Source organism: Hemiscyllium ocellatum, chromosome 43 (genome assembly GCF_020745735.1).
Source record: "Hemiscyllium ocellatum isolate sHemOce1 chromosome 43, sHemOce1.pat.X.cur, whole genome shotgun sequence".
Lineage (NCBI taxonomy): Eukaryota > Metazoa > Chordata > Chondrichthyes > Orectolobiformes > Hemiscylliidae > Hemiscyllium > Hemiscyllium ocellatum.
The window spans coordinates 25,265,532-25,282,179 of record NC_083443.1 but is presented as its reverse complement, the minus strand read 5'-3'; the positions used below and the strand labels follow the sequence as shown (position 1 = coordinate 25,282,179).

At 44.1% G+C, this 16,648-nt stretch overlaps 1 protein-coding gene across 12 annotated transcripts in view; it reads right to left on the bottom strand.

The window, feature by feature from the left end:
* Window positions 1-16,648, bottom strand: part of zmiz1a (zinc finger, MIZ-type containing 1a) — a 438,789-nt gene that overhangs the window by 188,217 nt on the left and 233,924 nt on the right. For all 12 annotated transcript variants that reach the window (XM_060854361.1, XM_060854374.1, XM_060854365.1 and 9 more), the window contains exon 4: window positions 3,338-3,451. In XM_060854361.1, the coding sequence (XP_060710344.1) occupies window positions 3,338-3,451 (114 nt within the window). The remainder of the gene's footprint in view (window positions 1-3,337; window positions 3,452-16,648) is intronic.

Here is a 16,648-nt window from a genome sequence, read left to right as displayed (position 1 = left end):
AGGAAGGGTTTGGAGGGATATGGGCCGGGTGCTGGCAGGTGGGACTAGATTGGGATGGGATATCTGGTCAGCATGGACGGGTTGAACCAAAGGGTCTGTTTCCATTCTGTACTAAACTTTCTCTGCTGAATGATTCTACGATTGCTAATCTGGTCAGTGATAATGGTGTGCCCTAGCAACGAGAAATGGAATGGCTCTGTGATGTTCCTCTGCCATTCATCAAATGGTGAAGAGCTTCAAACATGTTGTGAGAGGAGAGCAACTCAAACAGCACCATCTCCGGTAGATAGGAAGACTCATGGGAGGGGCGCTCACTCAGACTGGAGGCAGTTTTGGGGAGGCCAGGGAAAGACTGGAAGAATGGCTGCAGCAGGAGACCTTACCAAAGTCAATGCAGAAGTCAACAGCTGAGAATTAACACAGAGTTGATCATTCAGCTGAAAACAACCTTGTGGTAAAAAGGTCTTAAGATTCCACAAGCAACCTTGGAGAAAGGGAGCAGGGGAAAGAGTGTGGAGAGAATGAAAGAAAATCTGACCCCCTTTTACACATCCGTTTGTAACTCGGGTGACCACCAGCACACAGAACATCCTGAACTAACTAGAAACATTGATCGCTGCAGCACTCTGTAAAATAAAGAGTAGCAGAAGCTTAATTAATTTCTCTTAGACACATATATATGCAGTGCATGCTGCAGTGCTTTTAAATATTTACACATTCTGCACCATCTCTTATCCCAGTCATTAACAGTGAACTGTGTGGAGACCTTTCACAGTGCTAATGTCATAATGATGCCAAGAGGCTAAATGGGTTTTAATTTGCCTCCCAAATGCAATAAAGCTTGAAACTAATCTGTTTCTAAAGGCTGCAGAGGGGGTCAGTGAAAATAAAAAGATACTGTATGTGTAATTAAAATAACACTGTACTGGATGGGTGTCCCATTCTCTCATAAAAGTCTTCTACTATTGGAAGCCACAATCCTCAGAACTATGACATAACATTTACCGTATTTCCACTATCATCCCAACACTGAGGTGCTTTTTCTTAGTATCTTTAATACAAAATACCACAGACAGTAATCTACAATCTGTAAGGAAACACAGACTGAGACATGAACAAAGAAACTCTGAGTCAGTGCAAACTGGACTGAGCAAGTTTCAATCACACCAATGATGAGGTGTTTGGGGTTGGGGGTGGTGGTGGGGCGGAGAGGAGTGGTCAAGAGAAGAGGACAATTCACACCCTCAACATATCACAGAGCACTTTATAATTAATGAAGGATTGCAAAGTAAAGGCACTGTTGTTAAGAGCTGGGTTAAAGTGGTTCAATGCATTGCCAGCAACAGCAAAGGAAAGGTAAGTGGGTGGTCAGGGAGACTGAAGACCTGTGGGAGGGGTTATCAGGGAAACAGGGTTGCAAAGTCCAGGGAAACACCTCAAGATAAGAAGAAACATTGCTGAATAAGTAGAAACTTGACCCAGTTTATTAAAGAAGTCAACTGTTTAGAGTTAATGCACAGCCACTAATTTTATCATTTGGTTGAAAGAACTACACTCGGACTCCAAATCTCAATTTAATTTCTGTAGTTAATACAGTTGCATTGCCAGAATATATGGCAGTTTGGGAATTTGACTATTATATGGTAACTCTGCTACAGATCTGGGAAGGAACCTGTATATCCTAATCTAGCCACAATGACAAAGGGAAAAAGATCAAATTACCTTCGGGAGTAATTTCCTCATCCCTTCAAAAATCTATCAGCTCTAATAAGGCAACAGAGGGTGAAAGAAAGCAGGAAGTTATAGATCAGTTAGCCTAACATCTGTCACCAGGAAACTTGAAGAAGCCATCATTTAGGAAGGACATAGTAGCAGGACATTTGGAAAATCAGAATGCAATTAAGCAGAACCAACATGGTTTTATGAAAAGGAAACTGTGTTTGACACATAGACAATTGAAAGCATAGAAGGGAACCAGATGTTATGTGTTTGGATTTCCAAAAGCCATTAGATAAGGTGCCATGTCAAAGGCTGCTACACATCAGTTCATAGAATTTGGGGGAACTGTAATGAATGGCATGGATGGAGGATTAGCTAACTAAACACTGTCAGGATTAATGGGTCATTTTCAGGTTGGCCATCTATAACCAGTAGGGTGCCACAAAGTTCAGTGCTGGGACCTCAACTAATTCCAATCTCCGTGGATGAAATGGCTGAAGGGACCATGTATACTGTGGTCCCGTTGATTAAAGCCATAAAGGTAGGTGGAAAAGCAAGTTGTGGCAAGGACACAGGAAAAGGATATGGAGACATTAAGTGAGGGAGAAAATAATTTAGGGTAATTGAGAAAAAGGTGAGAGTCTGCACTGAAGAGAAAGTTGAGGGGCTGTGACATGTTTGAATTCTCTATTCCAGAGAAAGCTTGATCCTTGTACCTTCAGGACTGAAATACAAATACTTTGGGGGGAAATTAAGAATCAGCCAGGAATGTGGGGTAGGAAACAAAAACCAGCCATTACCTTATTGAATGACTGAGTAAGCTGGAAGATAATTTAGCTCGCTCCTGCTTCCATTTCTCAAACACTGATTTAAACATTTCACCAGAGAGGGGAGAGGAAGAGATAAACTGTGTAACGTCTTGTCACGTATTTCAGGAACATTTCAAAGTGCTTTATTTACAATGAACAGTGGTGACCGATTGTTACCTGGGCAGAGACAGCAGGAATTTTACACGTAGTAAGGCCGCACACGAGACAAATAACCAGTAAATCCCGGATGTTTTGGAGGTTTGCTTGGGACATGGCTATCGAGCAGGATACAATAGAACTTTGATGCAACAATGCCCTTTAGTTCAGAGATCCCAAAAGAGATGGCAATTAAATGTAATTGGTGTACGTTTGGGAAGGTCAATTATAAAAGGTAAGATCCATTGTACCTGAACCCCAATGTCAAGAAGTTAAGAGAGTTACTACTTTGAAAAAAAATGAATAGACCGTATTCTTTCCCAGCTTTCACGGTGTACCTTGTCCACTGAATTAACAACTTTTCAAGATGTCCATACTTACAACCTCATGCTTGGAGGTTGCAGCAATGGTCTTGGGAATTACATCAGGCACAAAGTTTCTGATCAAAAAGACTGAGCATTGGATCCGCAGGGATCAGTGACCTTTGGAGTGCCCAGTAACGACAAAGTTAAAAAAGCTGGCCAGCTAAAACAGCACAGCGCACAAGGCCTGAGTGTTGCTTTAACCTCCATCGCCAGGAGGAATAGACAGGAACCATCTCATACAATAGTGGCAACAATAATAAAGACATCTCCAACACAGCTCCCACATACCGTCAAGCAGCCCATCAGACTCTGCTCAAAGGGACGTTGAAAGGCGCGTGGGTCACCACACCAGTCAAGGAGCTCGGTTGCAGCAGTCTGGAAGTTTGCAGGGTTCTGCAGATGCTGTAACAAGGAGAGAGGAATTCAGTAAACCCAACAATAAGAGTAAAAATAACACCAAGGCTTTAGTTCATATAAAATCTGTCAGAGGTGCCATCATTGGAGGTTTCACACTGACAGAGTATGTCTGTCCACGAGTGATAGGATTACATTAGTAATGGATTAGAACTCAATTTATGGATTATACTGGTTCCCAGCAAACCAGGAATAATCAAGATTTTCATTGTAAAATGAACCTATATATTGAGGGGTTTTTTTTGCTTTCTGTTCTGAACCATCTTGGAGAATAGGAGTCATGAGATGTACAGCACGGAAACAGACCCTTTGGTCTAACTTGTCCATGCTGACCAGCCATCCCAATCTGACCTAGTCTCATTTGCCAATATTTGGCTCATTTCCCTCTAAACCCTTCCTATTCATCCCCAAATGCCTTTTAAATGTTACAAGTGTACCAGCCTCATCATTTCCTCTGGCAGTTCATTCCATGCACACACACCACCCTCTGCATAAAAAGGGACCTGCCCATTATGTTCCTTCTAAATCTTTCCCCTTTGACCTTAAACCTATGCCCTCTAGTTTTGGACTGACCTACCCTGGGGAAAAGGGTCTTGGTGATTCACTGTATCCATGTTCATGATTTTATAGACATTGATTAGGTCACCCTTACTCCAGGGAAAACAGCCCCAGTCTTTTCAGCCTCTACCTATAGCTCAAACCCATCAACTCTGGCAACATCCTGGTAAATCTTTTCTGCATCTTTTCAAGTTTAATGCGTCTTTCCTCTAGCAGGGAGACGAGAATTGAACTCAATATTTCAAAAGTAGCCTCATCAATGTCCCGGCCTCATCAATGTCCCATACAGCTGCAACATGACATCCCAATTCCTATACTCAATGTTCTGACCAATGAAGGTAAACGTGACAAATGCCTTGCAGTAGCAAATGGCACCATATTCTCTCAAAACTCAAATCCTTTCCTGAAAGCCACATATTAAGGAGGTAGCAAGCAGTCCAAAGTTAGACCCAGAATTCAAAGTTTGGGAGAAGATTTGTAGCTTGGGTGCTCGTTATTGTGGTTCTGTAGACCCAGAATTACACTGAAGGTATTGTGCTGACAATCGCAGCCCAGTCACCCGGGATTCTGAGTATAAACCAATCAACCACCATGCAACATATTACCTAAATTTATCAGAATAGAGCTGAGGACTCAATATTGCAATTAAAGGCAACATTTTCTCGTTGATTCTTAAAATATCTGAACAGGAAACTATGCAGAGTAAAGGTCTCTCTGCTCTGATCAACTGGAAGTAGAGCATCTGGTCAGATAACAAGATACTGCTGCGTATCCGAGAAGACAAAATGCTCTCAATACTCAGTCTGTCGGGCAGCATCTGAGGGAGAGAGTAAGTTAAACCTTCAGGCTGACAGGTTCTGATGGAAGGTTGTCAAACTGAAACTTTCACTTTATTTCTCGTTCTAAAAGGTGCTGCTCGACTTGATGTGCATTTTCTACGTTTACTATTGTCTAGTCACACATGCCTGAATGTGTGTACGTACACGTGTATCTCAAGGTAAGACTCGTTTGTGACGTCGCTTTCTCAAATAGTAACCTGGCAACACCTGTTCCTGAATCTCATCTGTAAGAATTCCCCTGTAGGGGTAACACACAAGGGCTGAAAAATAATAAATGCAAGGCGATGCACTTTGGAAGATCAAATTCAGGTGCAAACTACACAATAAATGCCCCCACGTGTTGTCATTGACATATAGAGGGATCTGGGTGTACAGGTCCACAGATCCCTGAAAGAGGCAACACAGGTGGATAAGGCAGGCATATAGCATGCTTACCTTCACTGTAAGTTATGTTACAGCTGTATAAAACTTTAGTTAGGCCACATTTGGAATACTGTATGCACTTCTGGTTGCCATACTACCAGAAGGATGTGGATGCTTCAGAGAGGGTCCAGAGAAGGTTTACCAGGATGTTGCCAGGTCTGGAAGGTTTGAGTTATGAGGACAGGTTGGATCAACTTGGATTGTTTCCACTGGAAAGATGGAGGCTGAGGGACGACCTGATAGAGATTTACAAAATTACGAGAGACATAAGTAGGGTGGATAGTCAGAGGCTTCCCCCCCTAGGGTGGAAAGGTCAACTAAGGAAGGATACAGATTCAAGATGAGGGAGGGAGGGGGGAGTTTAGGGGAGAAGTGGGGAAGATATTTTTCACCCAGAGGATAGTCGGTTTCTGGAATGCACTGCCAGTGGAGGTGGTGAAACAGGTGAAACAGGTTAAGGTTAGCAAGGTTAAGGTGTGTCTCGATAGACGTGTGAATAGGAGGCAAGCAGAGTGATAGAAACCATGCATCGACAATAAACAGTGATCTAAGTTAAGGCCAAGGAATCAGCGCAGACTTGGGTGGACCGAAGGATCTGTGCTGTATCAATCTTTGTTCTAATAACACTTTATATCATTAAACAATGAAACGTCAAAATCCTGTTTAAATCATTGCATCAACAGAATATGCCAAACATTCTCCAAGCATCCCTTTGCAAGTCTGTAATCTCAAAATCCAATTTGGAGCCATCTGTAAAGTCTGTGACAAAGCAGGTTAAAACCCACAATGGTACAGCACTAACATTGTCACCTGCAGTGTGCGCACAAAGTTCTGGCCCCTTTGAGCACTACCCTGCAGCTGACAAAGATTCTTACACTTCGAACAAGTGAAATGAGATCAAATAAAGGCTTCTTTGTGTATTCAGCTTGCTGAGGTCTGGATTGGAACTTTAATCTTGAGTTGAGAGTTGGAGAACACGGTGTTCCTTGGAGATAATAGCGAAAAAACTTGGTCCCACTTACACCCAAAACAGATTTTGGGAATTATTGAATGAAGCCTCAATAGTTTCACACTAGAATAAAATGTAGGGGTAAAACGTCCTGAAGTTAAGTGCCTTGCAATCCTGCAATTCAACACCATCTGCTGAAAATGAGCAGCAATAGGGTGAACAACAAGTCGAAAAATAACATTTTTTAAAATGTGGATGCTGGGTTTTATAGGATATCAAACAGCCTGTTTTTAATGCAGTGGTTAGACCTCAGCTGGAATTTTGCATTTAACTCTCGACAAAAGCGCTCTTGGGGCTTTGATAAGGATTAAGGCAAGGGAGATTATCGTTTAGCCACACTTCAGTGTCACTGAGGCAAAATCCTGGAATTCACTCCTGAACTGGGAACATGGACTGCAGCAGTTTGAGAAGGCAGCTAACCACAAACTTCAAGTGAGCCTAAATTCGATAAATGTTAGCCCAGTCAGTGATACCCACATCCCGTCAAAGAATTTAGGAGAGAGATACCAGAATGATACCAGGAGGAGGAATTTTCGCGATGTGGGAAAACTGGATAGGTTATAATTGTTTTCCTTCCAAAAGGAGTTGGTAATGGAGGGAATGAGCAGAAAGGTCGGAATTGGGTGAGATTTTGTTGAGTAAACACAGTAGCATTGAAAAGGGTAGGCCATTCAGCCCATCTGCCATTCAAGACAATCATGAATGATCCTCTATTTCAATTCCATGATCCTGCTCTCTTGCCGGACCTATCCTTTTGACACCTGCATTGTCTAGAAATCTTCATTTCTTGCTTATATTTAGTAATTTAGCCTCCAGAATCTTGTGTGGTAGAGAATACTGCAGTTTAACTGCTCTTTGAGTGAAGAAGCTTCTTATCACAATCCCAATAAATGAGGAGAGGCTATTTCCACTAGCAGCATTGTTGTTTACAAAAAGGACACAGCTTCAGACTTTTGACTGAAATGCTTCCCATGTTTTGAAACACAAAAGGCAGTAAGCCCATGGAATTACATCAGGCTTCTCTGTTTAGTTTTTGCTGTAACAGGTCAATATGCTGTTGGTAAAGACTGCCTTATACCAGCTGCCTTATACACCACAACCACCTGAAGAAGGAGCGTTGCTCCGAAAGCTAGTGCTTCCAAATAAACCTGTTGGACTATAACCTGGTGTTGTGTCATTTTTAACTGGCATCAAGGGTGACTTGAGGAGAGGTCTCTGCCACTCTTACCACCTGCTGTGGGTCTGTCTGATTGAAAGGCTAATGTTCAACCGCTTTTTGGTCAAGTTATGAGCAAGCTTTCCATGGCCATCAAGTCCTGAGTTGAACTTCTAGTTGAGAGACACAGATGCTACCCCATGACACAAGGTCCCCCCTGCCAAAAATTGGTGATACATGGCAAAGGCATTAGAGGGAAAATGTGGAAGTCATCCCTGTGCTGTGATAATTTGGAATGCACTGTTGGAAAAGGCAGGGAGAGCAGCTCTTTTTGGTCACTCCCCACGGGAAAACAGTATGCACTTGGAAAAGACAGACAGGCAAGATGGGCTGTATCTTCCATGCTGCAGGTTTCAGGACTCTATGCTCTTAATAATTGTGAAGGTCACTGGGGGGAAGATTCCCCTTGTCCCTTTCTGAGAAAGGAATGGGATCCTGATTTCCTGGCACCATACATCAGGATGTGGACATCACATTGACTCCCCATCCATAAACCGGCTTTGATAAGGCGGTGGCTGATGAGTGACCTTGCTATGTCATAATCATAGAGGTATATGCCAATGGAAACAGACCCTTCAGCCCAACTCATCCATGCCGAACAGGATTCCCAAACTGAACTAATCCCATTCGCCTGCATTTGACCATATCACTCAAAACCTTTCCTACTTGTGCACCTGTCTGAATGTTTTTTAAATGTTGTAATTGTACTCACCTCTACCACTTCCTCTGGCAGCTCGTTCCATATTAACACCACCCTCTGTCTGAAAAGTTGACCCTAAAGTCACTTTTAAATCTTTACCCCTCGTGTTAAAAAGCTGCCTCTAGTTCTGGACTTCCCCCACCCAAGGGAAAAGACCTCAGCTATTCACCCTATCCACTCATGATTTTATAAACCTCTATAAGGTCATCCCTCAGCCTCTGACGCTCGAAGGAACAGAAGTCCCAGCCTCTCCCAAGTCTTCCTGTTTCAGTAACAGCCTTGTAAATCTTTTTTGCACTCTTTCAAGTTTAATAACATCCTTCTTACAGCAGCATGACCAAAACTTTACACAGTACTTCAGAAGTGGACCCACCAAAGTCCCGGACAGGTCATTTCAGGCAGCAGTGAAAAGGAAATGGAGGCCAGACCAGGGTGAGGAAGGCAGATTTCTTTATCTATAGATATGTTCTAATCAACCTGTTCACTTCTGGGACAGGTAGGACTTGAACCCAAGCCAAAACCAGGTGGATTTTCACAACAATCCAACTGTTCAATTGTCACCATGACGGAGGTAAGGTTTTCAGTTGCATATTTAATTCATAATTTGCATTTTATATCCCCCAGCTGCCTGCATGGGACTTGAACACATTGTCTCCAGAGATTAGCCCCCTACCTCTGGATTACTACTCAGTAACACAACCACTATTCCAGACTCCAGAGCACGGCCAGCATCAGAGTATTACTGAGTGGATAAAGGCTCTGGTGGTAGATTGAGCAGATTTATAATTTTGAAGCAGTTTGCGAGTTTGTACATGGTGGATAGGGAACAGAAACAGAGGGGACAGAAAAGCTGCTCAGCACCAAGCAGGTTAAAGAGGGTTAGTGCTCCTTCATCACTTTGTTCTTTTAAATTCCAATGAGGTTGTGTGTCTGAGCAAAGCATTTCAATAATCTCAGGTAGGTGACAGATTGGATTCCCTTTATTGGCTTCAACCTTTTATTTCTCAGCGTGTGACCCAGATAACTATCTCTCTTAAAACAACTGTCCGTTTTGATGCACTACCCTGCTCCTTAATCTTGACCTCTTGCTCATTCTCTGAAGATTATCTCACGTAACCTGCAGCAATCTTTGACAAACACCCAAGCCCTTACTTTCATCTCCCTGACACTGAGGTCTGTGACCTGAATGGCTGGGGTTACAGCTTTCTGACTGAATCTAATCCTGACTATATTTACAATCTTTCATTGCTGCTTAGAACTTATAAGGACATGAGAACTAGTAACATAGGAGATACCCCTCCAGAGACAGGAATCATTCTCTGTAACAGGGGACTCAGTAAGCAGAGCACATCGAAAACAAAATCCAGATTCTTTCCCGGTCAATTTTGCTAACCTCCAGCTAACCAATATGAATTCCATACAAAAAAACAAAGGGAAAACAGGAAGGGTCACTCATTCCAAAACATTAACTCTGATTTCTCTCTACAAATGCTGCCAACCTGCTAGGTTTTCCAACAACCTCCGTTTTACAGCATCTGTAGTTCCCTCAGTTTTGATTCCATGGCTGTCTTGCAGATTAAATGTTGAAACTTAAAAAAAAATAAATTTAAATCTTTTGGATTCAGAGCACACAAACCTGAGACATCAAGGGTCTGCACAAGGTTCTGTTATAGCTCCGGTGGTAACGTTCGTGCCTCAGCGTGGCAAGATTCAGGGTTCAAGTCCCCATCCAGGACTCGATCCCCAAAATCAGAGAGGGCAACAGGAGGGGAACCTTTCTGATGTGATGTTAAAAATATGGACCTTCCTCACACCTGATGGATGTGAACTATCCCAAGTCACTGGTTTGAAGAGGAGCTTCCTGGTGTACTAGCCAATATATATCTTTTATGTGACATCACAAGAACAGATCAGCTGATCATTACCACATTCCTGTTTGGGGGAACTTACTGCGCGCAACCTGACAGCAGCATCTCTGACCTTACAAGGTGGCCACTCCTTCAAGAGTACTTTATTAATTGTTAAGTGCTTTGAGGTGTCAGACAATTTGGTTTTTGATGTAGACTGCACCTCCTAATGTAGATGATAGTTAGATTAGATTAGATTACTTACAGTGTGGAAACAGGCCCTTCGGCCCAACAAGTCCACACCGACCCGCCGAAGCGTAACCCACCCATACCCCTACATTTACCCCATTACCTAACACTACGGGCAATTTAGCATGGCCAATTCACCTGACCCGCACATCTTTGGACTGTGGGAGGAAACCGGAGCATCCGGAGAAAACCCACACAGACACGGGGAGAATGTGCAAAGTCCACACAGTCAGTCGCCTGAGACGGGAATTGAACCCGGGTCTCTGGCACTGTGAGGCAGCAGTGCTAACCACTGTGCCACCGTGCCGCCCGATTAGAGAAATTAATTTTACTATCCAGTGCATTCAATTGGGGTGGGGCTCAAATTTATTTTACTAAGAGAAAAAGCATAAAATTTGCCTCATTTGCAGCTGGAGGACTGAGCTTTGGAGCAGAAAATATTCAGCGCAGTAAGGCTGGAAAACAAATGGAAGGATCCAAATAAAACTATTGCTGTAGAGAACAGGCGGAACACTGATTTTAATTAAAGTGAATTACAAAGGGCTGTGTCATACATAGATATATCATGGTAGACTCCCTACAGCATAGAAGCAGGTTATTTGGCCATTCAGTACACACCAACCCCCCCAGACACATCCCCTACCGTATCCCTGCAACCCAAGGCTATTCCACCCTAGACTACAAATCCCTGGACATTTAGCCTGGCCATCTTTGGACTGTGGAAGGAAACCAGAGCACCTGGAGGAAACCAATGCAGACTCTGGGAGAATGTGCAAACTCCACACAGACAGTCGCCTGAGGCTGGAATCGAACCCAGGTCCCTGGTGCTGTGAGACAGCAGTGTATTTATCCTTAAAGAAGTGAACGAACCTTTAAAGTTCTTCGAATATATAACCATTGGAGATGGTAGGGGAAGGGAGATCACAGTATATATCACTATTATGGTAATAATGCTTGCTTCTATCTTTAATTCTCATATGCAGTGAATGTTGCTTTCGCTTAAAAATGTGAAATTTTATGATGTAGGGCTGTTGGTCGATTGCTAAAGATCTGCTAAAAATCAACAAGACTGGAACAAATAATAGTCAGAAAAACAAATATTCATGCCATGCATCAGAAAGAACAAGGTGAGAAAGAAACCATTGATAATGAATGTATATTAGCATTGATGTGAAGCACTTCCTACTATTAGATCAGCTGCGTTGGTGCTGTTGTAAATGTCAAGTCTTGCCTGAAAGACGTGGATCTCCAAGCTGATGTGTACAGGATCTCCTGTTTAACTGGCAGCTGTTCTGTCTGGGCAATAATAGGTCTCACTGGGCACTGAAGTATAATGGAGAAAATGAGATAATATTCTCAATGACTCCTTTCATGAGGGGGCGACTGTATACTCAATGTTTCTTCAAAGGCAGCACATTGACCGTGAACTTGTGCAGAGGGACAGGGTGCCGTTCTGAAGATGGCCGTGGCTGTGGCGCGTACAACTCCTCACATGAGAGACGCCGGAGAGATTGCTGTAGTGCGAGACGCTGTCATCGTCCTCTAATGAAGAGGCTGCACACTCGAATTCTATCCTCACTGCACACGAGCAATCAATCCGAGTCTGTTTGCCACTAAACAATCATTCGCAACAGCAAGTGAACCAGCACAGTGTGGGGAAATGAACACAAACAAACCTTGCCGACTCGAGAATGGCAAGGGAACCTTGAATTCCCAATCTCAAAATTAAATAAGGTCAATTTAGTTGGTATGCTCGAATTGCTGTAACACGCTTAGCTTATAAAAGCAGAAAATGAAAGCGGAGCTCAGAATATCTGAATCATTGCTGGCACATCAGTGTGGTCCCATCAACATCAACACTGCCTGCTTAGTTGACCTGTCTCAGTAATATCCTCGCTGCTAACAAGACACATGGGGCCAGGGTGTGTGTGTGTATGTGTGTGTGCAGAGAGCACACCTAAGGTTTGGATAGAGCACTCTCCGAGAGGAAATCACAAATTATTTCAGGCGGTCAGGTTTGTTCCGGAGCTCCCAATCCACCCCGAACAATGCAGTTGGATTCTCCCTTATTCCTCTGTCTCTCGGCTTGCTGCATTTCAACACGGAGGGGTGGGGGTGGGGGTGGGGGCAGCAGACTTTGCAGGAGCGATGTCCCCCCTCGAGGGAGCCAGCTCAAATTAATGTCAGCTGCCTCCTCCCTCTCCAGCAGCTTCTGTAGCACAGCTCATTTCTACAGAGCAGCAAGGCAAACAAGGAAATATAAAAGAAGCAATCCTGCCCACACGAGTCACACACAACAACAAAAAATAAAAGAACGACATGCAAATGTCTAGATAGCAAGGACGCTCGCGATAATGAGGTGGCCTGTTCAAAAAAACACTTAATCAGAAGATCAAGGTCATGCCCCATTCATCCTACATGGGTTGGTTAATGGGAATAAATGGGTAAACAGAGCTTGCTTGGCAGTTGGGTGTTCCTAATGAAAGACAATACATACGGATATTAATATGCACGGCCGTCTCTGTTTCAACACTTATTAATTGTGCTTGGAATGCACAAGACAAGGCAAAGTTCAGAGCAGCTAAATTGGTTAACAACACCAATAAACGATAAGGCACACATATGGAGAAAGAATGTGCTCCAATTTAGTCTCCTGACTCTTGGCAGTTCCAATATTGTCAGAAGTCAGGAAGGATTATCCAGTATATTTCCTCATTCCAATTTATTTTGGAAAACATCCGTTCCTGTGCGGAGGAGGGCACTGGCTAGGTCAGCATCTGTTGCCCATCCCCTAATTACCCTTAACAAGGTGAAAAGGGTTGATCTTACCTTTATTTTAAGAGGAGCTATTGAGCATGTGAACACTGAGCTATAACAGAGATGTACAGCACACAAACAGACCCTTCGGTCCAACTCGTCCATGCTGACCAGACATGCTAACCCAATCTAGTCCCACCTGCCAGCACCCGGCCCATATCCCTCCAAACGCTTCTTATTCATATACCCATCCAGATATCTTTCAAATGTTGTAATTGTTGCAGCCTCCACCACTTCCTCTGGCAGCTCATTCCATACACGTACCACCCTCTGCGTGAAAACATTGTCCCCATAGGTCTCTTTTATATCTTTCCCCTCTCACCCTAAACCTACGCCCTCTAGTTCTGGACTCCCCGACCCCAGGGAAAAGATTTCATCTATTTATCCTATCATGCCCCTCATGATTTTATGAACCTCTATAAGGTCACCCCTCAGCCTCCGACACTCCAGGGAAAACAGCACCAGCCTACTCAAACTGTCCCTATAGCTCAAATCCTCCAACCCTGGCAACATCCTTTTCTGAACCCTGTCAAATTTCAAAACATCTTTCCGATAGGAAAGAGACCAGAATTGCACGCAATATTCCAAAGGTGGCCTAATCAATGTCCTGTACAGCCGCAACATGACCTCCCAACACCTAAACTCAATACACTGACCAATGAAGGAAAGCATACCAAATGCCTTCTTCACTATCCTATCTACCTGCAACTCCACTTTCAAGGAGCTATGAACCTGCACTCCAGGGTCTCTTTGTTCAGCAACACTCCCCAGGACCTCACCATTAAATGTATAAGTCCTGCCAAAATTTACTTTCCCAAAATGCAGCACCTCACACTTATCTGAATTAAACTCCACCTACCAGCTCTCAGCCCATTGGACCATCTGATCACGATCCTGTTGTAATCTGAGGTAACCCTCTTCGCCGTCCACTACACCTCCAATTTTGGTGTCACCTGCAAATATACTAACTGTACCTGTTCTGCTCACATCCAAATCATTTACATAAATGACGAAAAGTAGTGGACCCAGCACCGATCCTTGTGGCACTCCACTGGTCACAGGCCTTCAGTCTGAGAAACAACTCTCCACCACCACCCTCTGTCATCTATCTTTGAGCTAGTTCTCTATTCAAATGGCTAGTTCTCCTGTCTTCCATGAGATCTAATGTTGCTAACCAGTATCCCATGGGGAACCTTGTTGAACACCTTACTGAGCTCCAAATAGATCACACCTACTGCTCTGCCCTCATCAATCCTCTTTATTACTTTGTCAAAAAACTCAATCAAGGTTGTGAGACTTGACTTCCCATGCACATGATGTGGATCAGGAGCCTGTTGAGGTCCAGGAGATGTCCTCTCTGAATAGCCCTTGGATACAACAGTGTTTAGCAAGAGCCTGTTGACGTTTACTCACGAGGGGTATAGGCCTGAGCTTGCCATGTGGTAGCAGTGGAGACCAGACCTAAGGGACTGGAGATGAGCAGCACAGAGTGCTCAAAGCGAAGCCCAGCAATAGGACAGTCCGATCCCAGGAGCTGAGAGGAAAAACTCCAAGTCCAGTATCTATAGTGTGCAGGGGGTGAAGAACATCAAGACCCACTTAGGCCTTGGGTTGCAGAGCGGGAAAATCTGTGCAATACCGACAGAGCATGGGATGGGAAAGTGCCAAAGCCGTAAGCACATCAATCCATTAATTAATCAGCCATGATAAATCAGTGCAGCACCTCAGGAGATCTTCACAGGTTTGGGGGGGGGGGGGGGGGGGGGGGGGGGGGGGGGGGGGGGGGGGAGGACACCTTGAGAAGCTGCAAAAGACGGACAGCGTATGGGGGACTGAGCACGGTTAACACCTGTAAGGAACCCCACCAGCAGGAACTGGGTCCAGCCACCGTTACACATGGGCACCAGTGCCAGCAGGGATATCGTTCCGCAGCCATTTCTGGCAGAAGTCAGAAAATATCTAGGAGCAAGACAAATTCTTTCTGGGGGACATAGCTGGACCACAGGAGGCTTTCGGTTCTCCTGGCCTCACACACCCACAAGACAGTCAAAGAACGGCGTCAATATTCCAACATTCCTTCCTTTTGCGAATAGCCCGTTGTGAAGTGAGTTTGTACAGTAAGAAACCACTCGAAGGCAGCACAAACTCCACATGAGACAGCCTCTCTCTGTGCTGGAGACCCCCAAGATTCTATTTGCAAGAGTGAGAGAGAGAGAGAGAGAGGAAGGGAGGGAAAGAGAGAGAGAAAAGCAGATGGCAATGTGTGCGGAAGAATTGGGAGGGGAGAAGAGCAGATTCACTGAGCTTTGTGTCACTCTGGAAGATGGAGAGATTTGCTAAAACCTATAAAAGTTTATAAAATAACCTTTTTACAAAGTCGCGAGTCAGGTGAATTGGCCATGCTAAATTGCCCGTAGTGTTAGGTAAGGGGCAAATGTAGGGGTATGGGTGGGTTGCGCTTCGGCGGGTCGGTGTGGACTTGTTGGGCCGAAGGGCTTGTTTCCACACTGTAAGTAATCTAATCTAATCTAATCTAATCTAATCTAAAAGTCCCATGAAATTAACACAGTGCACCCTCCAACCGAAATCTCTGTTAAAGTTCCCAGGTGTCACTGTTACTGTAGTAAACGCGAATGTTTGTCAAATCAGAACTGATTGAAGATTGAACGTACTGCACCCTCTGTGTTTACAATGAAAACACTCAAAGGTGGAGAGGCCCTGAGCTATTGCAAGTTGTAATATACATTAAGACAAGTCTTTGTTCGATTCTTACCATGAACATAACCTGCAATGTGTTCGCACGGAACTGTGCAACCTCTGAAACTTGCTGTAAAACCCATCCATTCAAAAATATCCTTTCGGAAAAAGGAAGTTCTGCCATCCTTATCTGGTCTGGGCCTAGATGTGACTCCAGACTCTCAGCAATGTGGTTGGCTCTTAACAGGCTTCTGAGATGCCCCTGGAGAGCTACTTCATTCGAGTGGCAAATTCGTTTTGGACAGTAAATTCTGATCTAACCAGGAGTGCCCACATCCATGACTGACCAGGGATAGTCAGCATGGCTTCGTGTGGGGTAAGTAATGTCTCACAAACTTGATTGAGTTTTTTTAAAGAAATAAAGGATTGATGAGGGCAGAGCAGTAGATGTGATCTATATGGACTTCAGTAAGGCGTTCAAAAAGGTTCCCATGGGAGACTGGTTAACAAGGTTAAATCTCATGGAATACAGGGAGAACTACCCATTTGGATACAGAACTGGCTCGAAGGTAGAAGACAGAGGGGTGGTAGTGGAGGGTTGTTTTTCAGACTGGAGGCCTGTGACCAGTGGAGCACCACAAGGATCGGTGCTGGGTCCTCTACTTTTTGTCATTTATATAAATGGTTTAGCTGTGAACATAGGAGGTACAGTTAGTAAGTTTGCAGACGACACCAAAATTGGTGGTGTAGTGGACAGCGAAGAGGGTTACCTCAGATTACAACAGGATCTGGACCAGATGGTCCAATGGGCTGAGAAGTGGCAGATGGAG